This window comes from Sugiyamaella lignohabitans, chromosome C (assembly GCF_001640025.1).
Source record: "Sugiyamaella lignohabitans strain CBS 10342 chromosome C, complete sequence".
Taxonomy (NCBI): domain Eukaryota; kingdom Fungi; phylum Ascomycota; class Dipodascomycetes; order Dipodascales; family Trichomonascaceae; genus Sugiyamaella; species Sugiyamaella lignohabitans.
The window spans coordinates 1,712,403-1,738,011 of NC_031671.1; the positions used below are offsets into that span (position 1 = coordinate 1,712,403).

At 48.0% G+C, this 25,609-nt stretch overlaps 7 protein-coding genes across 7 annotated transcripts; 5 read left to right on the plus strand and 2 right to left on the minus strand.

Annotated features, from left to right (window-relative positions):
• Positions 1-1,967: 1,967 nt before the first annotated feature.
• BST1 (Bst1p) lies at positions 1,968-5,003 on the plus strand (the record flags this gene model as incomplete). Its single annotated transcript, XM_018881300.1, has 1 exon — positions 1,968-5,003. One exon carries the CDS (start codon positions 1,968-1,970, stop codon positions 5,001-5,003), a length of 3,036 nt encoding a protein of 1,011 aa, XP_018733904.1.
• Positions 5,004-6,049: 1,046 nt separating this feature from the next.
• On the minus strand, positions 6,050-8,350 carry AWJ20_4238 (uncharacterized protein; the record flags this gene model as incomplete). The annotated part of the gene is made up of 1 exon (XM_018881301.1): positions 6,050-8,350. The coding sequence occupies one exon, from the start codon at positions 8,348-8,350 to the stop codon at positions 6,050-6,052; it is 2,301 nt and encodes a 766-aa protein (XP_018733905.1).
• Positions 8,351-13,396: 5,046 nt separating this feature from the next.
• Positions 13,397-16,879, plus strand: SLN1 (Sln1p; the record flags this gene model as incomplete). The annotated part of the gene is made up of 1 exon (XM_018881302.1): positions 13,397-16,879. The coding sequence occupies one exon, from the start codon at positions 13,397-13,399 to the stop codon at positions 16,877-16,879; it is 3,483 nt and encodes a 1,160-aa protein (XP_018733906.1).
• Positions 16,880-17,843: 964 nt separating this feature from the next.
• On the plus strand, positions 17,844-19,505 carry FLR1 (Flr1p; the record flags this gene model as incomplete). The annotated part of the gene is made up of 1 exon (XM_018881304.1): positions 17,844-19,505. One exon carries the CDS (start codon positions 17,844-17,846, stop codon positions 19,503-19,505), a length of 1,662 nt encoding a protein of 553 aa, XP_018733907.1.
• A 345-nt stretch (positions 19,506-19,850) lies between these two features.
• Positions 19,851-20,896, plus strand: AWJ20_4241 (RNA-binding protein, G-patch type (predicted); the record flags this gene model as incomplete). The annotated part of the gene is made up of 2 exons (XM_018881305.1): positions 19,851-19,938; positions 20,025-20,896. 2 exons carry the CDS (start codon positions 19,851-19,853, stop codon positions 20,894-20,896), a joined length of 960 nt encoding a protein of 319 aa, XP_018733908.1.
• Positions 20,897-20,958: 62 nt separating this feature from the next.
• MCP2 (Mcp2p) lies at positions 20,959-22,881 on the minus strand (the record flags this gene model as incomplete). The annotated part of the gene is made up of 1 exon (XM_018881306.1): positions 20,959-22,881. The coding sequence occupies one exon, from the start codon at positions 22,879-22,881 to the stop codon at positions 20,959-20,961; it is 1,923 nt and encodes a 640-aa protein (XP_018733909.1).
• Positions 22,882-23,432: 551 nt separating this feature from the next.
• KTR2 (mannosyltransferase KTR2) lies at positions 23,433-24,008 on the plus strand (the record flags this gene model as incomplete). Its single annotated transcript, XM_018881307.1, has 1 exon — positions 23,433-24,008. One exon carries the CDS (start codon positions 23,433-23,435, stop codon positions 24,006-24,008), a length of 576 nt encoding a protein of 191 aa, XP_018733910.1.
• Positions 24,009-25,609: the final 1,601 nt, after the last annotated feature.

A 25,609-nucleotide genomic window follows, 5' to 3' on the forward strand; every position in this document is an offset into this window, starting at 1 on the left:
TGTCGATGTCGTGCTAGCTTCTCTTTTTACCGCCCGGTTTCTTGTCACCCGACCGACTGCGATATTATTTCCCCCCTCTATCGCCCCTGTACCCCCTCTGTTGCCCCCATACCCCCCCCCCCCAGCCTCTCCTGCGAAGCAGGAGCCACGGGGTCTGGGGCAGAGCCCCAGCCGCCGGAGGCAGTCGGTTCCCCCAGTGCTCCTCCCCCTCATGCAATGCTCAGCTGCAATTGTACAGATTTCAATCTTCACGCTTGTTTACTCGAATCAGACTAAACAGCATCGCTAGCTGTAGCACGTGGAGTCAACAATGATGGCACTGATCGTCCAGCGCTATCGCCGTGGGTAGGGGCTCGGATCTGGCCACCATGCATGGAAGCACGCCTATGAATGGCGCCACTCTATTCGCTGGCTGGTGCCTGAAATTGCAAAAAGCAAGCAATAAACAATAAAATAACAATCCCGCCATCTGTCGCCAGAAGCCTATTATCGGCTAATCGCCCTGGCTGTCTGCAACCTTTGTGGTCCTAATTGCAGCGGTCCTCGCGACTTCCTACGTATTCCCGACATCCAACTGACCCACCACATACCAATCGTAATAATATCCACCGTCCTAGCCGCCATAGCCTAGTTACTATGGACAGGAAGGCCATCTCTACTTTTGCATGTTAATCAGGCTAATTTTTTTTGCTGTTAATCAGGGTTAATTGCTGCTGAGTTGACACTCTTGCTTGTTGCTGGATTGCCCAGTTGCCAGCCAGCTGTTCTACCACAGAACAACCTTGCTACGAACAGTACGTCATCCAGTCTAGCTAAACCCACTTAAAGTTACGGCCGCATATGCGAGATCACACAGGCTAACTCAAACTGGCTATTGGTCGCACGAGCCATGTGCTCGCACGCTGCCGCACCGGTCGGGCCCTTATCATGCCAGGTACCCTACCGTACGATCCACATTCTTCGGCCAAGAGCAGATACCGTTCACACGATGCGAAAACCGCTCACACGAGTGGTGGGGGTGTGCCTCCGGCGGCTGGGGCGCTGCCCCAGACCCCGTTGTGCTCGCTTCGCGAGCGTTGGGGGTGTGTCGGCAGCGTCGACGGGAGCGGGTTCGTTTGGGGGTCTTGTGAGGGGGTGCGGGAGTTGGGGGAGTTGGAGTGTGGACTTCTGGAGTGTGGACTTTTGGAGGGTGGGAGTTGTTGTGAGGTGCTGGGAGGAGCTGGGAGGAGGACTGTGGTTGTTTTTTTGGCTGTTTGAGAGGTTTTATTTGTGCTAGGGTTTTAGTTTTCGGAGTTAGGAGAATGATTGATTTGATCCCAGCGATAAGCTCCCGATCGGCTCTAGGAGCCTGCAGCGACATGAGCATCTGATGGCTATTTATGGCTCAAGTAAACAAAACACACATGCTCCTCAGATGAGTAGAATCTGAGACGACAAAAACAAAATAAAACATGAAAAGAAATCAGGCAATGCACCCATCCTGGCAAAGTAACAAAATAATACCCTCAGTCCGTGTTCTAGAACGGCCACCCCGGGCATTTACGTAATCTGCCGGCCAATCTCAACTCCAGCCCGCCAGTCCGATCATTTTCACGAAAATTCAGGGTCTCCGCCATTTCCTCCACCCAAAAACACACACCCATCTCAACCCCCAAACTCCAGCCACACCCCCACGCCCGACTCGAGCGAAGCGAGAGGAGCAACCAGGGTCTGGGGCGGAGCCCCAGCCGCCGGAGGCAGACCCCTTCCCCTGAGTAGCATAACCGGCACATTTTGATGCAGGAAGTAGAGTAGATAACCAACTCCGGCGAGGAGAGTGAAGTGATCCAGATAGCGAGAGCGTAGTAGGTATGGTGCGCTCGAGTTTCAGGCTGGTGGCCCCTGTATTGGGAGGGCTGGCGGCACTATTTGTTCTGGCAACGTATTTATCGTTTAGGATTTTCAATTATGATCCGAATGGGTGCCAGATGTCATGGAGTCGGCCTGTTTATACTAGGGTAGAGGGCTTCACGTCGTCGCAGTCGAGAATGGGCAATAAATATGCCATTTATTTATATAGAGAAGGAGGCATTGATCCGGCCGAGGTGGTTGTTTCTCGGAGTAATGTGCCGGTACTGTTTATTCCAGGAAACGCTGGAAGTTATAAACAGGGTAGATCCATTGCCTCGTACTGTGCTAAGAAGACGGCCGAGCTAGTTGGTAGTGGAGAAGGTCCAGCTCCGAAACTGGATTTCTTTTTGGCAGATTTTCAGGAAGATTTCACGGCTTTTCACGGCAGGACGTTGTTGGATCAAGCCCAGTATTTGAATGATGCCATTGAATATATCTTATCATTGTATCAGGGTGAGAATGGCGAAGGTGATGGAGCTCCAGCTCCTACGTCGGTTGTGGTTATTGGCCATTCTATGGGTGGGATAGTCGCTAGGACGCTGGTGACGCTGCCTAATTATATTCCAGAATCAATCAACACCATAATCACCCTGTCTACTCCTCATACACTGCCACCACTCACCTTTGATAAGGATATTACCGTCATATATGACAAGGTCAATCAGTACTGGCGACGTGCTTTTGCCAAGGAGAAGAGGTATCTCCAGGTAGGAACGTCTGAACAGGAGAATGAACAGGAGAATGACCGGGAGAACGACCGGGAGAACGACTTGGATCATGGTCCTCTGGCTGAAACTTCGTTGATTTCTGTGACCGGAGGCCAGAGCGATACCATGGTCCCGTCAGACTATACAGCTATATCATCTATTGTGCCAGCGAGTCACGGATTCACGGTGTTTTCGTCGGCTGTGCCGTTTGTGTGGACCGGAGTCGACCATTTGGCAATGGTGTGGTGTGCTCAGCTCAGACAAGCTGTCGGCGACGCTCTGTTTGATATTGTAGATACTACCAAACCACACCGGACAATCCCACTTTCGAGTAGGATGTCTGTATTTAAAAAGCACCTGCTGTCTGGTTTTGAAGAGGAAGCTCGTCAGGAAGACACAGATGTACCTATTCACAAAATTGTACTGGATCATTGGAATGGAGTAGCACAGCTCTTAGAGGTTCCTGATATCAACGGGAAACTTGCCATTGGTCCATTGTCGCCAAACAGTGCGGTATGGGCTCCTGACTATTTAAAAACTAGTGTCAAAGGCAAGAGTCCTGTGCTTCTGTGTCGGTTACCACAGCAAGTAAACAGCACCAGTCTTGCTCATCTGCCATCTGACTATATCGATTGGACGACAGGTTCTGGACCCGAGGGTCAACAAAGTGTTTTAGAATGTGTCGATCTTCATCAATACTCACCTAAATTTCCACTGGTTACCGACCTAAGTGCCATATATCCGTTTGAGTACGACCATGGGCGGCATCTTTCTGTTCATGTCCAGCAGGACGAGCACGAAAAGTTCCCACTTATCGTTCATGCTGTGAATAAGAACACAGAGAGTCATCTCACCATATCACCAGCTAACAGTATCGTCAAAATAACCGACAGCTTATTACGGCTTGCATTTGTGGGCAGAACCATTCGCATTTCCAACCCCTTTACCCATGTATCTTTAGACTCCGTTTCCAGCAGTCTCCTCTCATACAAAGTACGACTGAACTCTGCTCCTTTTACCAGCCAGTGCTCCACCAGACAGACGTATTTTCTCCCCTACATTCGTCAGTATATCGACGAGCCTCACGAGTCGCGTATCCACGTCAATGCTCTCAACCGACCCATCACTGTGGTTAGCCATGGTGCTAGTCCATTCGTGCCAAACACTTTACCAAAAACTAATGTTCATTTACAGGTGTTTGTTCCTCAATTCAGCTGTGCTGACAGCGAGTCTATCATGTACAGTTTGTCGGTATCGATTGATCTGCTCGCCAGTCTAGGTAACCTGGCAATTCGCTACCGAACTCTGATAGCCAGCTTGCCACTCGCCATTACATGTTTAATCTTTCTGTTACAGCTCGAAGCCTATAATGGCAAAGGCATATTCATATCGTTTGGTGACGGCCTCAACGCATTCACCAAAGGACCACTTCTAATCCTGTTATTAGTATGCCAAGTCCTCTACTTTGCTCTATCACAGCCATTTATGCGGAGCATATTCCTTTCATTACAAATCCCGTCCGAATACGACAACATTTCCGCTCTTCAGGATTTTAACCCTGACATCAACCAAAACGACATATTTGTAGGAACTTCCGAAGTCTCTCTATGGGGTATTGTCCCGTTACTCATTCTAGTGTCCACTGGTCTCTGCTACATGGTCCACTATCTCCTCAAACTTCTCATCGACCTCTCGATATTTCTTCCCACTTTCGGATCCAGCAGCGAGCCAGAACCAGACCTAGCAACCAATGAAATAACCAAAGACCCCAAACCAAGAACCCTATCAACGACCAAACCCCAACGACGACGACGGACAATAATCACCAGCATCGTGTCACTTTTCGTGCTCTTTTTCATTCCATACCAGATAGCATTTCTAGCGGTGTTCCTGAGACAGCTCGTCAACGCTGGCAGTTCACTGCGCAAAATCAAGCTGGGATCCAAACAAAATAACAACAACAATAACGGTGACAATAGTACCATCAACTCGATCTTATCAACGATTCGGCTCAATAACAACCTGTACAATTTCAACATGACCATCGCCATCATGTTCCTGTGGGTGTCCATCATCAACACCCCACTGCTAGTGATCTGGATCCACAACCTGTCACTGCAATGGTCCATTGCGTTCTCATCGCGCAACAACATCCTCGCCGTTCTTCCCAGCATTCTATTAGTCCAAGAAAACGCTTCCGGATCCATGCTGCCGAGAATGTCAGGTCGACTTCAAAGGGGATTCACACTCGTTATCCTCTCCTACATCTCCATCTATGCCACCCTCTACGGCTTCCTCCACACGTACATGCTCCACCACCTCGTCAACTACCTCGCGGCCTGGCTCCTAGTAATCTACTTCGACGACCCCGGCGTCAGAACCCGAGTCGGACGATTCCTATCGTGAACCCACTTTGTGTATCAATATTTATTAGACTTAAACTCCTTGGGTGGGGTCTGCCTCCGGCGGCTGGGGCTCCGCCCCAGACCCTGGTTGCTCCTCTCGCTGCGCTCGAGTCGTTTCGTCGACGGGTCCCAGCAAAATCTCCTGCGAAGCAGGAGCAACCAGGGTCTGGGGCGGAGCCCCAGCCGCTGGGGGCAGTCCCCCCTGGAAATACCCCACAGGGCTGGAGCCGCATCACCGCGAACGGCACCGCCAAATGCACGTTGCATCAAAGACTCCTACAGCTTCCACGCTGCTGTTGACTCCTGGATATTGAATCTGGTTTTACTACGCAATTACAAAAATGGCTCCTCCTCCTGTTGATAAAAGACGTGCCGAGCTCGTTGTCCCGTATGTCCTGTAGATTGCTGATTCAGCTAAAGAAAAGAAGGAAGTGTACTAACATCAGCAGATACAGACATGTTCCCCAGAAGATCGAGGTGCCCTCGTCCATGTTCTCGAGCACTCTGCCATTAGCAGCAATGTTCCTCAGAAACAAGTAAGTATTCGCATCTTCTTCTCTCTCGAGGTTCACGAACTTTTTGAGTTGTCACTTTTTGCCTGTGGTACTAACAGCAACAGGATCCTGTCGTGGGCCGCTGTGTTCACCGCCATCCAAGTTTTCCTCAACGAGCCCACCATCCGACCAGCCGACGCCCAGCCAGGCTGGCTCACGGTCCTCACCTCGGCCATCGGTGTCCTGACCTGTTACATGGACTTTGTCATGCCCAAGAAACTGCCACCTGCTGCCGCCTCGGCCTCCGCTACCCCCTCTGCCTAGGGACTGTAATATAATGCAAAAATAATTTTGACTACTGTACAACGGGCGTGCCTCCGGCGGCTGGGGCTCCGCCCCAGACCCTGGTTGCTCCTGCTTCGCAGGAGATTTTGCTGGGTCCGTCGACGCAACGACTCGAGCGCAGCGAGAGGAGCAGCCAGGGTCTGGGGCGGAGCCCCAGCCGCCGGAGGCATCCCCCCCGGAGAGTGTTTAGCTATTAAATATCGTCGAGTTAGAACTCTTCTTCGTACGGACAGTCGAGGCTTTCGTGGCCCTCGCGTTCGCAGAGTCCGCACCAGAGGGTGCGGCCCGCGGCAGGGTCGACTTTGGAGGGGCTTTTGTATATGGGGAGGTCGTGGCTGGAGAGTGGTGATTTGGTGGTTTGGGGGTGGTGATAGTCGTCTTCGCGGGAGGTTGGTAGGAGTTGGGGGGTGGTGGGCCTGCTGCCGCTGACGGTGCGGGAGGTGGGTGCCGAGCTGAGTTTGAGCAGCTCGATTTGCTTTTCGAGTTCCGCTTCTTTGAAGATTTTGGTCTCGACAATTGATTCGAGCTTTTCTATCTCGTCTTGCAGTTTTTGTCGGTTGATTTGTTCTTCTTCGTAAAGTGACCGGGTTAGTGTGAGCTCTTCTTGAAGACTGGTCTCGGTTGACGAGGATAACGATTGTTGCTGTTGGTCTTTTTTAGCAGTGTCGAGTTGAGTCTCAAGATCTTTGATTTTGGACTCTAAGTTGTCAATCTCTTTCAGTTTCATGTTCGATGTATCGAGATCGGATTGTGATTGCTTCACTTGCTGCTCAAGACTCTTGACTTTGCTTTCTAACAATGCCACCTCTTCTACCGCCAGTTCGTATTTCAGTTTGTCCTCTTTAGACGGCACGGCCGCCGCCTGTTCAGCGTGAGCTGTTTTCAGAGCCTCAATCTCTTTATTAGCCCCTTCTAGCGATGATTTGTGTTGAGTGACTTCGTGGGTTAAGGCTTGGAGCTTTTGCTTGTAGTCTTCCAGCTCGGATTTCGTGGTTGTTAGCTCTGAGTTGAGTCGAGTTTCAGCCTCTTTTGCTTCTGCTAGTTCTTTTTGTAATGAACTGGTAAGCTTCTTTTCTTCTTGAAGTAACTTTCTTTCTTTAGCAAGCGCCTGTCGTTCTTCGGCAAGAGTGGCCTCTACCTGCTGAAGGGCTAGTGCTGAATTGCTGTTATCACCATCAGTAGCGGTCTCAGCAGCATTTTTCATGAGACTGCGATAATGCTCGACGCGTTCAGACGCTTCTTTCAATTCTTGTTCCTTTTCAAGCAGTTTGTTTTCGATATCAGCCAAATTCGACAGCTGCTGTCGAGCGCTTTCCTCGGACTTTTGTGAAAGTTTGAGTCCCTTTTCCAAAGAAGTGACCATGAACTGAAGCTCGGCAATACGGCCATGAATGACTTCAGCTTGCTCGGCATTTTCTTTCAGAGTCCTGATTTCTGTCTCATACACCTCAGCCGTCTCTTGCAAGTCCAGCTGAAGACTATCAATTGTAAGCCGGAATTCCTGACGGTTATTTTCGAATTCTGTACGGAGGGTGTTAATTTTACGGTCGCGCTCTTCAATAGTTTTAAGAAGTGTGTCAATGTCATAGGGACCAGCAGCTGAATCTTGCTTCTCTTCTTGAGACTTGGCAAGCATCTGAAACTCGTGAAGTGACTCTTCAACATCACGTAACAAAACAGCCTGTTCCTCAAGAAACTTGTCTTTTTCATTGATAGTAAGTTTAGCTTCTTCGAGCTCCCTACTAAGAGCAGCGATACGAGCCTCGTCTTCGGCAGACTGTTGTCTGGTGACTCGGTTCACTGAACGTGATGCAGTATCAGGAGTCCTCACCGAGTTACTTCTGGAAATACTACCAGAACTTTGATGCAATGATGTATTAGAACCAGTAGTGGTGGTGCGTCTGCCTTGAGGAGGAGACATGAAATATGGGCCTTGAGGAGCCGGTCCCAGTCCAGGAGTCCCATTACCCATCAAATTGCCATTAGCAGTGGTATTTCTTCTAGGAGTAGTAGGTAAAGTAGGAACTAAAGATGTTCGTTTGGATATCGATGATGACTTGGCTGATGGAGATGCTTGTAATGCTGCTGACTGTTGACCTTGTGAGTGGGGATGATGTAATTGAGGCCGGTTGACAGACCCTGGTCCCATACTCAGTCGATTCCTGGTAATCGATCCTGGAGGAGCTACTCCTGATATAGCACCATTAGGAGGCCCGGAATTTCTCAAACTGGAACCAATAAGTTTGGAGTAGGTGATGAACAGACCTGTATTAGGTCGAGAGGTCGTGAAATATGACACTCCATTATAAGTGCCACTGTGTCTCCCTTGCGACTCATAATCTCCTATCAGCTCAACTCCAGCATACTCGCCAGGTTTCCCCTGAATCTTGCCAACAAAACGCAATATAGCACGTTGACCTTCTGGCAAAGTCACTGTATCGCCAATATTCAATCCCGTCCTAGTGAGACCCGATGGTCTAGGGGTCCGCGGAGTCAGCGGTGTCGACATTGCAACAAATGCTCACAAAACTCACAAAACGCACTATCCCCTAATTCAAAATCTTTATAACAAGTCTTTATAGCACTCTGAACAGTTTTTTGACTCCTGATAATCGCTCCTGTATTTCTCACACCTGACTACTTCACTCAGCTGTGCCGTTCACAACACAGATCAAATACCAGCTGTTCCCCAAAAGTCACAGTTTCTGTACTGAATACAATTTCATAAACCAAGACAGGTCGATACAGTTCAAAACGAGTCCGCAAGCAACTCTTCACCACTGACCTGGTAAGCTTGTTTCTCAGATCCGACTTATCAAACATTAAACGCGTCAACATGCTGGTCAATATATTTACGTGGGTTAGGGCAAAACAAACACATCCAGAAGGAATCTACGAACCAGCTGAACCAGTTCTACTACTGCCAGCTCTGAAAGAAAAATAAAACTTAATCAAAGACGAGCAACCAGTCATTAACACTCTCACCACAAGCGAGAAAAACATCGCTTGATTCTGTACTTTGTCACAGGTTCATGGGGGTCGCTGACTGCCTCCGGCGGCTGGGGCTCCGCCCCAGACCCTGGTTGCTCCTGCTTCGCAGGAGACTCGTGGGCACCGCCGAGAGAACGACTCGAGCGCAGCGAGAGGAGCAGCCAGGGTCTGGGGCGGAGCCCCAGCCCCCCGAGGCACACCCTGACCCCAGAGTCTGAACCCCTGCAGCTACCCCTGAATTATCTATTCCGAGACAGGCCCTGCCAACCGGTCACGTGACGCGCCACGAACCCTTGCCTGACGAAACTTTCGAGACGAGCATTCATCCTCCTCCACCACACAACACCTCAACAATGTCGATGCTACTGGACCAAGCACTGGTCGAGGACGTAAGTAACCCGGGCGGCGGTATGCCTCCGGCGGCTGGGGCTCCGCCCCAGACCCTGGTTGCTCCTGCTTCGCAGGAGATTCCCGGACCGTCGACGCAACGACTCGAGCGGAGCGAGAGGAGCAATCCGGGTCTGGGGCGGAGCCCCAGCCGCCGGAGGCATGTCCCCACCCCCCAGGAGAGACACTAACGGGCCCGCAGGTCGCCAAGTACTGTCCGGCGGTGTTTTTGGACTACCACAAATGTTTGCTGGGAGGAGATGCGTCCAAGTGTCTGGAGCAGCAGGAGGCGCTGGCCGCGTGTGTGAAGACAAAGGTGCCGTCGTTCGTCAAGATTCTGAAGGACTGTTCGGATAAAATGAAGGCCTATGAGGACTGTGTTCGTGAGAATCCCACGGTGCGGTCCAAATGCTTTGACTCGCTACAAGACATGCGCAAATGCTCGGCCGACTCGCTCAAACTCAAGGAACACGATGACGACTCGAAATGATCCCGGTGGTTTTTTTTTCATTTATAGATTATCAGCATCATCTGTCTTAGTATTATGTAAATAGAACCCAATCTAGGCTGTCAGTTAGTGCTTCTCCAGACAGAGGGGGGGGGAGGGGGTCTGCCTCCGGCGGCTGGGGCTCCGCCCCAGACCCTGGTGGCTCCTCGAGCTTCGCTCGAGGAGAGGTGTCGGGTGGTCCAGATTCGGTTCTGGGGGGTTTGGAGCGGTTTGGACCTGGAATTGGAGTTGATGCCAGTGGCAGTTCGTGGTACTTAACTTGCTCAATTGAGGGAAAACGGTGATTTTGATGAAAACCCGCCAATGCCCCACCGAGAAAAGCCCCTGGTAAGGACGGTGATACTGGCAGAGCAACAGACCGTGGTCAATGGCTCGGTAGTTAGCAACCGGGACATGAACGCATCATTGTTTCTTGGCAGCAAGAAACCCCGTATTATTAATACCTGAACCACCGAATCACGTCTTCTACTAAGGGAGTTTGAGAAAAGAGGACGGTTTGGGCGAGTGCTTTAAGTGACGACCCAGACCCTAGCAAAGCTTTTTATAAATGCTTAAGTGATGCGACCAAAAGCAGCTACGTAAAAAGTCCACATCACGCATTCCAGTTTTTTCAGTCTATGAACACCCTTTCCTGAGACTTTTACGCTATTCATAAAACACTCGCGAACGAGCCGGTTCATCTCACGCAATGTCTCTGGGTATGTTCAGCGACAGTATGAGGTCACCACAGCCATAGCCCCGTCGGCGCCCAAAGGGCATTTGGCGAGGCAGGGGCCCGGGAAATATTTACCGTAGCTCTCAACTTGCACCTCCTCCGGCTGCATTCTTTCCACTCCCTCAGCCGCCAGAAACCCTGGCTCCGAAACAAACGCAATTGCCCACCACCATCGGTCCCCAACACCAGAGATCAATTCCAAAGAACAGAACCTCAACCTCGCGATCCAGACGCCTTTTATACACGTCTCAACGAACCCTAACATCCGGGAGTTCTCAGGGGGTGGGTCGTGCCTCCGGCGGCTGGGGCTCCGCCCCAGACCCTGGTTGCTCCTGCTTCGCAGGAGTTTGCTGGGACCGTCGACGTGCCGACTCGAGCGTAGCGAGAGGAGCCACGGGGTCTGGGGCAGAGCCCCAGCCGCCGGAGGCAGGTCACGTGACCAGCGCCAGGGTCCAGATACCGGTAGTCTGGAGAGCCAGGGGTGAGAGATTGGGGTGAATAATGGGGAAATATATATAGAGAAACGGGGCTGAGAACAGCCGTATAAATACAGAGGTGCCACGAGGGCGGATGGGTGCGGGGAGGTCTAGTTGGCGAGGTGGGGAGGCAGCAGGAAGTTGGCGATAGAGTTCTTGATGTAGTAGACATGGCCACAGTTGCGGCACGTCATTGAGCCCTCGGTGATGTGGGTCTGTGGCCGGGTTAGTTTGTGTGGACGGTGGATGTGCCTCCGGCGGCTGGGGCTCTGCCCCAGACCCCGTGGCTCCTCTCGCTACGCTCGAGTCGGCACGTCGACGGTCCCAGCAAACTCCTGCGAAGCAGGAGCAACCAGGGTCTGGGGCGGAGCCCCAGCCGCCGGAGGCACAGACACTGTGGATAACTTACCTCTAGCAACAGGCTGTGGAGATCCTGTAGCAGCTGCTGGACTTCTGGGGCATCGGCGTCTTCGATTTCGGGTTTGGCAGATGGCAGGCTGGTATTTCCAAGGTCTTCTGCCACTTGTATCAGGGCGTGCCAGTCTAGTTTGGGGAGCAGGTTGAGAATCAGCTGGTGGTCGAAGTCGACTTCCTGCTGGACCAGTTGAGCGTCGGTGAACTTGAGCGGGAAGGCGTCGCTCGACCGGCTACAAGTGGACACCGCGCACTGAACAAAGTTGGTGGTCAGGAATTTCATGCTGCTGCTCGTAAATCTACACACACAAATCAAATCCCAAAAAAAAAAATTTGCACTGAAAAGTCTGGTACCTTCAGGTCTGATCTGATCTGTTCCTCACTATCAACTCTCACCTGAAATATTTATTTCGTCTCCTGCAGATCCTCCCACCACCAACCACGCGGCTGACAATTTATTTTTCACCCCCCTCCTCCCCCGGGTAACTAACCCACCTACCCCTACGCCCGACTCGAGCGAAGCGAGAGGAGCAACCAGGGTCTGGGGCGGAGCCCCAGCCGCCGGAGGCGCACACCCCGGGAGACGCTGCCTCCGGCGGCTGGGGCTCCGCCCCAGACCCTGGTTGCTCCTCTCGCTTCGCTCGAGTCGGGCATGGGGGTCGGGAGATAAGGGTTAGGGACGGTGTTATCGGGCGGGGTATGACAAGCAGCGGCATATTTGACACAGATTGGCGGTGATCGAGGGCGGATGTCCGTGGAGGCTAGTGGTGGTGGTGGTGGGTTTAGCCGTTCGTGGACTGGTGGTAAGGGGAGGAGAGGGTGTGTTAGGGGGGTTACGGTAACGGGTTAGGAGCGTGGTAGCTCGATCGTACCAAAGTTTAACCGGATTATGCTTAGCAGCGGAGCCAGCCTGAACTGGGCAGAGGCCGTCCGTCAGATGGGTTCTCGAGGGGGTTTAGCAGACCGGTGCGGCTCGGGTCTTTTTCTTTTTGGTCACCGCAGCAGCAGCAGCAGCAGCAGCGGCAGCCTGGCGTGCACTTAGGGTCCCAATGCATGTCTGCAGCTGGTAATTCTGTAAGCTTGAACGGGCGTGAACTTTGAATTGTGAAATCTGAATCTCACCTCCCAAACCACAACAAGCAAAAACCGGCTCTCTGCAACGGCACCCAAACTCAAACTGAATCATCCCATACGGCTTCTGATATCGGTCAGTCGGTTTATTTACTTTGACAGTTTTTTTTCCTGATTGAATTCTGCGATTTGGCTTGGATATTTCGTTTGTGTTGTTTCGTGACTTTTGTTTTTTTTGGATTTCATTTTTGTAATTTTGTTCGGTGATTTTTTTGGTTCATTTGTTTTGGCGATTTTGTTAGGACATTTTGGTTATCACATCCACTGATTCATTTGATTCATTTGGTTCATTTGGCTCATTTGGCTCATTTGGTTCATTATTCACTGGACTATTGACCTGACCTAGTTCTTGCATTCTGAGCTGTAATCTGGGTTTCATAGTTCACATCTCCCATCAGTTAGATCTTTTGGCAATCTCGAGATCTAGCAACACTCGTGCCCGTATCCTGTGAATCGGGACAGAAAACACCAGAAAACATCGAGCCACAATTCCATGGCTCGTTGAGAGGTCTAACCCGTACCAGCGTCTGCTCCGAGAGCTAGCTCCCACAAGGACTCCTCCTCCACAACCATGGCCCGCCGTCAGGTGAGGTTCGGCATCAAAGCCCAGCTCAGTCTGTTCGTGTGCGTGGCCGCCATGTTCAGTCTCGGCGTGCTGTCCGTCGCTACCGTAAGTTTACGCCAGGGGGTGGTACACTGCCTCCGGCGGCTGGGGCTGCGCCCCAGACCCCACTGCTCCTCTCGCTGCGCTCGAGTCGTTTCGTCGACGGTCCCAGCAATCTCCTGCGAAGCAGGAGCCACGGGGTCTGGGGCGGAGCCCCAGCCGCCGGAGGCACTTTGGGGACGAGACCCATGTACTAACCAGATCAGTTTGTCAGTAACCGTTCGTTGGTGCTCGATCTGAGAAGGGACAAGTTGAAGGTGATTGCGCAGATGAAGGCCGCTCAGGTGACCCAGGCGGTGGGGAGTTTGAATGGCCAGTCGATCCTGCTCAGTAGTAGGACGTTTGTGCAGAATCTGCTCGCTACTTATTATACGACGGGTATGATAGAACCCGATGATTCGAACCTGAAACAGGCTGAATTGTCGGTTGAATCGACTGACGATGTCATTTCAGCCGCTTTGTTCGCATTGAATCTCAATCAGGTGGTACTGATTCCTAGTTTAGACGGTGTCAATGATACAGCTCCACCGGACGAGCTGCTGCCTGCGACATTTATGACTACTGAACAGCTTTCGAATTATACAAGCGTATACGACAGTTATGTTTTGGGCCCTGTGAAAGTGGGCAACCGGTTTTATATGTCGTTTACGCGACTCGTGGTTCAGAATACGGCTGATTTCACTTACAAAAATATAGGAGGTAACAGCTCGTCTGATCGAGGCAATAATATTGGCTATATCACAGTCGTGACAAGGGCAAAACCGATATTTAGCGTCATTAAAGACCCTACTGGACTCGAGTCGACCGGTGATATGGCTCTTGTACAGCTTCAAAGAGGTAATTTAGACGGCACGTTCAGTGCAAATGGGTCGTATATTTTGGGGACTTATGTCCTGCCAACCACTTTCCAGCAGACTTTGTATAATACTACGTTTGTGCTAGGGACGTATAAAGAAATCAATCCCCTAGAAGGGTTTCCTGGATCTTTTATTAATGAGGCTTCGGTTTATAATGGCAAGAATTCCGGCGGTTATGCGCCTGCGTCGGTTTTAAATGCCCAATGGACTGTGCTTATTTATCAGGATCATGAGGTTATCTATGGACCTCTTTACAGATTACGCAATATGTTACTTATTGCAGTGTTTTCCATTGGCGTGGGCATGTTTATTGGAACAATGTTCTTGTCAAGTTGGGCAGTGAAACCAATATTGAGGCTCCAATCTGCTACTGAACAGTCGGCGAATAATTCAAGTAACTCGTCGTGGCCTGGTTCGGATAAAGGCAAAAAGAAGTGGCTGAAATGGCTGACTCCATGGGTTTTCTTTAGATCATCGAATCATCGACAAGGTCCTAGAAGTCGACAGATGCAGAGAGGACCTGCTGACCCTTTTCATGATTTCTACGGAAATGAGAAACCCAACCATACTGCTGCTGATGGCCATAGCCCATTGACTAATAGCGATACTGTAGCATGGTATGTGCCGATTCTAGAACGAGTTGGTTTACGACCCAGTGACAATCGTCGAGGCAGCGGCAATAGCAGTCTAGCCAATAATATTGGCGATAATGATAATGCATTAGAGAGAAGAATGTCAGCGAGTTCGACAGGATTTCGAATTCCCGAAAAAGTCAGTACTCGACGACGAATTAAAGACGAGCTGACAGACTTGACTGAAAAGTTCAACGAAATGACCGACGAGCTTCGAAAGCAGTATTCAATTTTGGAAGAGCGTGTTATTGAACGTACGAGGGAGATTGAAAGTGCTCGATTGAGTGCTGAAGCTGCAAATGCATCAAAGTCACTGTTCATTGCTAACATCACCCACGAGTTGCGAACTCCGCTCAATGGTATTCTAGGAATGACTGCTGTGTCTATGGATGAAGAAGATCCGAAAAAGATTCAAGAATCGCTTAAAATCATTTTCAAATCTGGTGAACTGCTGCTTCACTTGTTGACTGAATTACTTACTTTTTCAAAGAATCAAGTAGGAAACGAGGATTTAGAAGAGAAAGAGTTTATGATCCCCGAGGCGGTAACTCAATTGAATGCTATTTTTGGAGAGCAAAGCAAGACAGCTCAAATCGACTTGTCAATTGTCTGTGTGACAGAGGGATTGACAGATTTGGTGTTCTATGGTGATATCAACCGTATCTTGCAAATTGTCATTAACCTCATTTCCAACAGTCTTAAGTTCACTCCAAAAGGCGGACGGGTCGACGTGACGATATCGGGTATTATCAGTAAACATGTTCGGGAATCTGTCGCTGAAGAGTCTGGTAGAAGCACTAAAACGGGTGCCAGTTCACATAAATCGTCTATTTCATCGGCCTCTCCTCTAACTTCTCGAAGAAGGTCGTCTAATGAAAGGACTCCCAAGAGATACCCCAGCGAAGTCTTATCGGAAATTTCTGGTAAACAAGAAAACAGTACATTCACAAAAGACACATCATCCATTGAAACAGCAGCTACCAAGACTACTACTAGCAACGAGTTGGAAATAGACGACCCGCATTATCGTCAGGATATAGATGACGAGATACACGACAAGGTGACAGCATTACAACCACGAGAACATCAAACAGATGTTTCACATTCTGGTCATGAGGACCATGATAGCGATAGTCCAGACGACGAGACAGCCACAGTTATTTTCCAGGTCAGTGATACTGGTCCTGGTATTGCTCCACATATGCAGAATCGCATTTTCGAAGCATTTGTACAGGGTGAGTTAGCATTGTCACAGCGGACAGGAGGAGCTGGTCTAGGCTTGTCCATCTGTCGACAACTAGCAACGTTAATGGGAGGTACAGTAGAATTATCATCCGAGCTTGGAAAGGGGTCAACATTCACATTCAAAGTTCCTCTTCATGTTGTCAAAGACGGATCCAAGTACGTGTTTGCAGATTTATCAACCGTTAAAGACTGGCCTGAATACGAGGTTTATAATTTTGATACCATTGAACGACGGGCTGAAGAGGCTGTTGAAGATGTCAATTCCAGAATGGTCAGATGGTCGATGTCGAATCCTGTTCCAAGTACGGCTGGTACGGCATCATCTGCTAATAACACTGGTGCGACTTATACCGGAGAAACGGCCGGTACATCAGCAACTACAGCAAATTTAGTGTCCAACACGGCACCATCACTAGCCTCAAGAGTCTCATCCAACACATCGATCCTATCGTCACACTTGACTCATAATGGCAAGTCGTTTGAGTCACACTCCGAGGCGGAGCAGCGGAAATCCGAGGTACCTCGACGACCTCCAATGGCTAGAAATACGTCTCACCGCAGTCGCGAGGACGAAAAGAAGATATGCTTCCCAGTGTCGGTACTAGTTGCCGAAGATAATAAAGTTAACCAAGAGGTCATGATACGAATGCTTAAACTTGAGGGGATCGAGAACATCACCATTGCTAACGACGGCCTGGAAGCCATTGCCAAGCTTAATGCTGCACTTGCCGACTCTGGAAAGGGATACGATATCATTTTTATGGATGTCCAGATGCCCAATCTCGACGGAATCGAGGCCACCAAGAACATTCGAAACGACATCCATTTCAACGGACCCATAGTGGCAGTGTCAGCATTTGCCGACTCGTCTAACATAGACGACTGTCTCAGTGCTGGAATGAACCATTTTCTTGCCAAACCGCTCCGCCGACCACATTTGCATCGACTGCTCCTCAGCGTCCTCATCAAAGAAGGCCAGACCGAAGATTGCACCGCCGCCACCAAAGAGGCTAGCTAATGTACATTATTTATTATTATACGATTGATTACGACCACCACCGACCAACGAGATACGAGGCTAGTGCCTCCGGCGGCTGGGGCTCTGCCCCAGACCCCGTGGCTCCTCTCGCTTCGCTCGAGTCGGGGCTTGGACCGAGGGGGATGGTTTGCTGGCACGCCCCACGCCCGACTCGAGCGAAGCGAGAGGAGCCACGGGGTCTGGGGCGGAGCCCCAGCTGCCGGAGGCTCACCGGATCGAGACCAGTCAGGGCTGCGGTTCAAATGCTAGCTAACTCTGAATTATAGTTTATTTCGTGACAGGTGCATGAGCGGCTTCTTGAGTCACTGTGGACTTAACTCCGGCTACTAGTCTGAGTAAGCTAGTGGGCAGGGCTAGGAACGGAGATAGTCGTGATGCGCGGAGCGGACGACGGAGATGCTAAACGGATGGCTTAAAAGTGGGCTAAGATAAGATTATGACTCAATTTAAAGCTTGTATTAGTCGTATACGGCAGTTCCTTTGTATTCCACCTGCATTTGCCCTAAAAAGAGTTAAATGGCGTGCCCACGCTGTTTCTCAGTTACGTCCGTGGTACATGTGTGTGGTTGCACTATAGCGCGGGCTTAACGACTAAGCCTGATTGACGATGCACCTTAGCTATCTTACGTAAAAACCGTTGGATCAACTGAAAAATTCCCGTGTTAGGCAATCGATTGGTAATTATATTACTGAGCTTCATCCTTGTTTGGTAATTGACATCCTCGTTAACAGTTTGGTGCGCGGTCGATGCGCCAGCGGACGACGGACCATTAGTAACTTTATAGTGCATTGTGGGCTGTGAAGATGATGTCCGAAACGAATATAAAACAGGGTCCCTGACTCGAAGTCTGGTTTTTATTTTTATTCAGTTCTCTAATCAGATCAGATCAACAGTAATAAACAGTAACATAGAATCAGTGGTATTGGATTGATTGAAATAACAATGACTTATTCTGATACATTTAGAAATACTTTTGTGGTTGACCTTCTTGAGTTGGCTGGTTTGGTTAAAGTTAGCAGCAATTTTGTGCCACAGCCTTCCAAGCCTGTGAAGTCTGGTCTGTCAAATGTTTCTCTTGATAAGGAAGAGGATAGTGATAACGAGGCTGAGCCTACTACAGTAAGAGATGAAGAGTTGACTATTGGTGATGAGAAGAAAGAGGATGAAGAGGAAGAAGGAGTTGCTGCTCCTCCCGATCCATTTTTGGTTGACTGGAATGGTCCTGATGATCCTGAAAACCCTCAAAACTGGCCTTCTTGGAAGAAGGGCATTACTGTGTTTCAAGTGATGCTTTTGACTTGTGCTACTTATATGGGCTCGTCTATTTATACTCCTGGTCAGGAAGAAATCCAAGAACAGTTTGGTGTTGGCCATGTTGCTGCTACTCTTAATCTTTCTGTTTATGTTTTTGGTTACGGTCTTGGTCCTATGATCTTCTCTCCTCTATCTGAGGAAGTCAAGATTGGCAGAAACCGTCTTTACATTGTGACTTTGTTCCTCTTTTTCATATTTCAAATTCCTGCTGCTTTGGCTACTAATCTTGGTGGTCTTATTGTAGTCCGATTTATTGCCGGATTTTTGTCGAGTCCTGCTATTTCTACTGGAGGTGCTACTCTTGGTGATTTTGTTTCTAGTGAAAAGCTTCCCCTGTTGATCGGTGCTTGGGCTTGTGGTGCTGTAGCTGCTCCATCTGCTGCTCCTCTTCTTGGTGCTGCTATGACTGTTGCCAAGAACTGGCGTTACACCTTCTGGCTGTTGCTTGCTATCTGTGCTTTTACTTTCCTTGTTATGTCTTTCTTCTTTTCTGAGACTCTTCCTGCTAATGTTTTACATAGGCGTGCCAATCGTATTCGCAAGGAGACTGGCGATGACCGTTATTACACTGTTGCTGAGCTTGCTCAACAAGGTAAAGACTGGCCTTCTACTATCAAGGAGAGTCTATGGCGTCCTTTGGTTTTGATAATTACTGAACCTGGTGTGCTTGCAATGGATTCGTATATTGCTTTGGTGTACGGATGTTTCTACCTTTTCTTTGAAGCTTTCCCAATTGTTTTTGTTGGTATCTACGACTTTAGTTTGGTTGAGCTTGGAACTGCTTATGTTGGTTTCATTGTAGGATGTGCCATGGCTTATGGAGTTCTTTTGGCCTTTATGGTTGTTATTGTCAAGCCCCGTATTATGGCTGCTAAGTTTGTTCCTGAACATTTCTTGATTCTTGCCATGTGGGTCTGTATGCTCTTGCCATTCTCTCTCTTCTTGTTTGGATGGACTGCCAAGGTTCACTGGATTCTTCCTGTCATTGCTGAAGTTTTCTTTGTTATTGGTACTTTCAACCTCTTCCAATGTGCCTTTGGTTACCTCGCTAGCAGCTATCCTCGTTACATTGCCTCTGTATTTGCTGGCAATGCCTTGGTTCGTTCCACCTTTGCTAGTGCATTCCCATTGTTCGGTCAAGCTATGTACAATGGATTGGCCATTGACGGATATCCAGTTGCATGGGGCTCCAGTTTAGTGGGCTTTGTCACTCTTGCCATGGCTGCCATTCCATTTGTTCTATACAAGTATGGACCAGCTCTTAGAGGAAAGTCTCAATACGCCAATTAATAGGTTAGAATCATCATTTGCATTAATTATTTATTTATAGACAATATTAGACTAATAAAACTTAATATTTTAACTTTTTCCTTTTCTTCTTATTATGACTACTATCAGATGAAGATAAGCAAATTTTCGTAAAACTGCCTCCAGAGGACTCCAGAGGAAGTATATTCTATTGTTTGTTGGGAATTACGAGGGAGTCAGCTGTTTGATTGGGAGTACTGGTAAGGATCTACCTCATTTTACCCCTGAGCGGTCCCTGCATGAAGTAGTAACAGTAGCCGCGCGTACACTGCATTGTATCTACACAAGCATTGTTTACTCTCGACCTCAGTCGACAGATATTACACTATGAATAAAAATGTCGGACTTTCAGTATATGATCTTATCAACTCTGAAGAACATTTAGAAGAAGAATCTAGCCAATCGGTAACAGTTGGTGCGAAGGAACTAAAATCAAGCGGTTCGTAGTAGACTTTACTTTGCATTTACGCAAATTGTTCTTTAATATTAACATTTCTCAAGCTTTACGTTTCCGGCCAGTTAAAAAGGCGGTTAAGAAAAAGGATGCCCCAAAAGAAGTGAAAGATGTCATTAACAGTGATGAGAATAAGGAGGGGAAACAGGGTGACCAGCCAAAATCACAGCTAGTTTATTTTGCTGAACCTGTTGTACACAAGCCAGTCCAAGAACAGGAACTTGAGGATGCTTTTGAATCCCGGGTTAAGGACCAAAAAGAGCCAGATAAAGTGAAAACTAAGAACGAGGCCAAGAAAACCGAAGAATTGTCTTCAACTTCGCTACCACGACTGCATTATTATGCAGAGCGAGAAATAGTACCAGGCATCGGTGCTAGTAGAGCAGAGTATACACTGTGGACAGAAGACTACGATCCATTACACCCTAATAGCTATCATGATTATAAAGAAAGCGAGGAAAAACTAGCAGAAGATCAGGATTGGCTAGATTATTTGCTTAATTTAAGGGCTGAGAGGGACAGGGAGCAAGATGGAAATGTTCGATATGGTCTTGACTACGGCAGTAAAGGGTCTGGCGCAAATGAATCAGAAGACGAAGACCAACTGACGTCAAAAGAAACTGAAGCTGAAACTGGTGATCAAGAAGAGCAAGGAGAAGACGACAATATCGACGAGGAGGAAGAAAAAGAAGATGTAACTCTCAATCAAAAGTCGGCAACAGTACCACCCGGCGACTCTTTTGCAGCTAGTCTGTTAAAGAAATATGGCTGGAAGCCTGGTAAAGGTCTCGGAAAGTCATCAAACGGCATTGTACGTCCTCTGGTAGTTATAGCGAGCAAAAAACGCCCAGGATCAGGCCGGATAGTCCAGAGTCGAGGACGCAAACGGCAGAAGAAACAGCGAACTGTACCCTCATAAAATTGCATGTCCCGACAAATTTCCAAACTTAATATTCTTGTTCATTTTTGTCTATATATACATTACAAATGTGAGCGATTGCGGATAAGCATGCTAAGATCATAGATGGCCAACTGACTCTGGCGGGAGAAATATCTCCACCAATTGCTAATTTCAGCTACCATACGAGATATCGACCAGTTACCATTAAATTGTCTGTCAATAATCTCACGACCCTCGTGATATACAGTACGTGCACAGTAAGTGGCCATAATTAAAAAAGTTCTTTCGGGCCCTAGAGGACTTGCAAGCTTTTCATCAAGATATCTAGTCAAGTCATTTGTTTTGAGAATCAATAGTACGATTCTTGGCATGGAATGAAGCAGGACCATGATCTGACTCAATAATCCACCTTCAGCAATAGCATCAGTCATATGTTTGATTTCGTCCTCGCTACGCTTGGAAATGACATTTTTTGTTGCATTTTCGAAATCCCTACCAGTGATAGCTGCTGAAAAGAGTCTGAAATTATCATCATCAATACCAGCAAATTCCTTAGCATAATATCTCATTTTTGGCTCGTCGCCGTCAAGAAGGGCTAACCAGAAATGTGCATAGCTTCTCCGTAAATTAGTGGGTACATCTCTGTACAAACCGTGGTCGTAGAGGATAATTTCAAAATTGTGTTTACCACCCTTGTGAGGTATTAATGACAGATTGCCAGGATGTGGGTCACAGTGAAGGCCGACTCCAGGAGTGAAGATCATATTGTTAAAGATGTGCGACAAACAAGAGCTCACTTCACTGGGTGAAATATTATGCTCTTTAAGATACTCTTGGTCGTCTAATCTGCCTCCTTGTAGGAATTCCATGACCAAAACACGTTTATGAGCACTGATTACTGTGGGGATACGCAAAGCGGTTGCATTGTAGAAATCTTTGAAATACTTTTTTGTATTCATAGCATTCTTTGCTTCCTCCCGAAAATCAAGCTCAACAAAAATAGACGCTTGCAACTCGTCACCCAGCCAAGATAAGGGGTATTCTGGGAAAAAATAGTCAATCATAGAAAACACTACTCGAGTCATTAAAACGTCCAGAGGAACAAATTCCTGCAGAGATGGATGTTGTACTTTGACTGCTACTTGTTGGCCGTTCTCTCGTAAAGTGGCTTTGTGGACCTGGGCCAATGAAGCAGTTCCTAAAGGTTCGGTATCAAAAGATGAGAATAAGTCATCTAACGAAACTTTTCCTTTCGAGTCTTTGAGAAACATTTCTCTAATCGACTCGAGTGAAGATTCAGGACATTGGTCTTGTAAAGGAATCATAGCAGAAGTCCACTCTTCAGGGAAAATATATGTCAAGGCAGCCAAATGCTGACCAAGTTTAATAAAAATACCAGCATTCTTTTCAATAGCTTTGCGTGTTATCAAAGCACATTTCTTGTGGCATTCTGACAACGCTTCTAAGTATTCCTCATGTGTAGCATAGTGTTGATTAAGCGTATGGCGATAAGCTCTGAAACATTGAATGCAAGCTTTAGTGACCGTGGATATTCTCTGACCAGCAAGAACTAAATGACGACTACCAGTAGCGAATTTGTCGTTGGTATTATACAAAAGAGTAACACCCAATGTAGTACCTGCTAACACCAGGAAAACACTCCGAGGCCAGTATTTACGTTTTCTGTTCGTATTACTACTGACTTCAGCAATTTTAGAGGGGTCAACAGTCGCATTAATTGCTGCTTGAATATTAGCAGTGTCTGCCAATGAACCAGAAGTGATACCTCCAGTTGGGCGAATAGTGCTTCCAGTAGTTGAGCCTTTAATAGTCTTGTTGTTAGTCTTTGAAGTACCAAAGTTTCGTATCGTTTTAATTTTCAAATACTGTTGGCTTTCATAACACGAATAAGTCAAACCACGAGTCGGTGCCAAAATCAACGATGTCGGACGAGCACCAGCACCCAGTAGCTGGAAACATCTTGACCGAGGCAAGTGAAACATATTTCACAAACCACTACAAGATTCGAGAATAGACCACTAAATAACAATGGACCGTGTGCCCTATCTGCCAAATTTCACAAGTGTCACTGTCAGTATTGGAAAGATTTGTCAGCCAGAAGTAGAAGTAGATATTCTATCCCTGAAATGAGATCAATCTCCAAGTTAACCTTCATATTAAATGCACGTGAAAGAAAGCACAAAAACAGCTGCTTATTGAAAATCTGGTGAACTGACTAAAGGATTCGGAAGCACACTATCGTTGTTCTCATCACAAAATTCATCATCAATTCCAATAGAACATATGAATGTACAGAATTGTGTGAATAACTATTATAGCTCATAAATTAGCAGTCATAAATTGAGCTACAAAACCTTTGACGAACTTATAAACGTAAAGCGGTTACAAGGCTGTGCGACGCAGGGCGGATTTTGATGCTGATCTTTCAGGTACCGCAGCGGACCTAGCTTCAACAGAACTACATCATACATCGTAATCTCGTTTCACTTTCTGACGGTTCTCATTTCTGATATTAGAACAAGTCGCTTCTGCGATGACTGAGCCATCAATGGAACCCATAGAAAATTCCACAGCGGAATCAGTGGCCAACAAACCCAGTTCTTCAGATAATACGGACAGCATATTCAAAAGCACAGTTGACGTAGGGAACGAAGATCAATCATCAGAAGGAGCGAGTTCAAATACAACGGAAAATGATCCAGGCAGCCTTCAAACCGAAAAAGCCTATCTCCCCAAAATGTTTAAATTATTTATTTTTCTCGGCATTGCATTAGTTATATTCCCGCCATTAGCATTGAAGTTTGGACATATCTCTGGTTTATCGAAGAGCCAAGATCCACATCCACCAGCTGAGACATTTAGAAGAATCTTAGACCTGACATATTTGCCAGGAGCCCCTATAGAAGAAAAGAATCGTACACAAATTGGAACGGAGAATGCTGTCATGTTCATGCTCGTCAGAAACTTTGAAGTTCAAGATGCCCTAGACTCGATACGGCAAATTGAAGACAGATTTAATCGAAATTATAGATATCCATGGGTGTTCCTGAACGATGATGATTTCACCGAGGAAGTAAGTAGAGTTCCTATGAGATTACTGGGGCAATGAACACCAAATGTTTTTGTAGCAAAGAGACGTGCGGATAGTCAGGACTAACAAATGACAGTTTATAACACTCACATCAGGACTGGTATCTGGAGAAGCAGCTTATGGCAAGGTTCCAGTGGAGCACTGGTCGGTCCCAGAAAGTATAAACAAGACCCTGATGAAGCAGCGGATGGAAACGCTCGAAGCGAATAACATCATCTACGGAGGCAGTCTCTCGTACCGAAATATGTGCAGATTCAACTCCGGTTTCTTCTTCCGTCATCCACTGATGTTACCGTACGACTGGTACTGGCGAGTCGAGCCTGGCGTGAAGTACTACTGCGATCAGAGATAGTAAGTATCACAACCTTACCGGGAACAACTCGAGATCCGGACTCCACGCCGCTCGCGAAGCGAGCACAACCAGGTCTGGGCGGAGCCCAGCCGCCGGAGGCACAACACAGGTACTAACAGTTTCCAGCGACCCATTCTCGTTTCTCAAGAACAATGGCAAGAAATACGGGTTTGTGATTACTATCTACGAGTACATTGAGACCATTCCCACTTTGTGGAGTACAGTCAAGTCGTTCCTAGACAGCCATTCAGAATATATCGCGCCTGACAATGCTCTGGGTTTTATTACAGACAATTCGCGACTGCGGCCAAACGATATTGTGCTCGACACGGACGGCAGCGAGTATAATCTTTGTCATTTCTGGAGCAACTTCGAGATTGCCGACCTCAATTTCTTCAGAAGTAAGGAGTATCTCGAGTACTTCGAGCATCTCGACAAGACTGGTGGGTTTTACTACGAACGCTGGGGAGATGCTCCGGTCCACACACTTGCATTAACGGCGCTACTGAACAGGACTCAGATCCACCATTTCTCGGATATTGGGTACAGGTAAGTTGAGGGGGTGTCGATACCTCCGGTGGCTGGGGCGGAGCCCAGACCCCGTGGCTCCTGCTTCGCAGGAGATTGCTTGGGCGGCGGACTAACTTATTGACCAGACATTCGCCATACTTCCGTTGTCCGCATGACGAGGCGTCTTATATCTCGGGTCGTTGTGTTTGTAACGAGTTCCGAGCGGATATAGCCGATTTGCAGCCATTCTCGTGTCTTCCGAAATGGTGGCACCACGCCGGAAGACAGTTCATGTTCAACTTCACGGACGTGGCCATGCTGTAACAAACAGCAGCATTCAATTGTCAAAAATAGAATACATATATAACAAACTAAAACAAACGCGAAATTCAACAAATATATATAACTTTTATCCGAAACGACGGAGCTGCACACCGGTTAGTTTTCTACTCTTTCTTCCGCTTCTGGATAGAATTCAGTGTATATCATTAGACAAGTCTAACCACTGTAGCTTGAACTGTACCAAGAGAAAAAAAAAGGTATCCTTCATAAATCACAAAACTTACATGGTCCAGCAGCACCTGAAGCTCTTCGTCAGTGCGCTTGTTAGCCAGACTGGCGATTAGCGTCTTGGCCTCGTCGGCCTCGTCACATGCCAGCGAACCGAGCTGGGCAATCTCGAACGGGTGTAAATCTGCATTATCCGACGACTTCAACAAGTGCTCGACTGCAGACACAGTCTGCTCATTCCGAAATC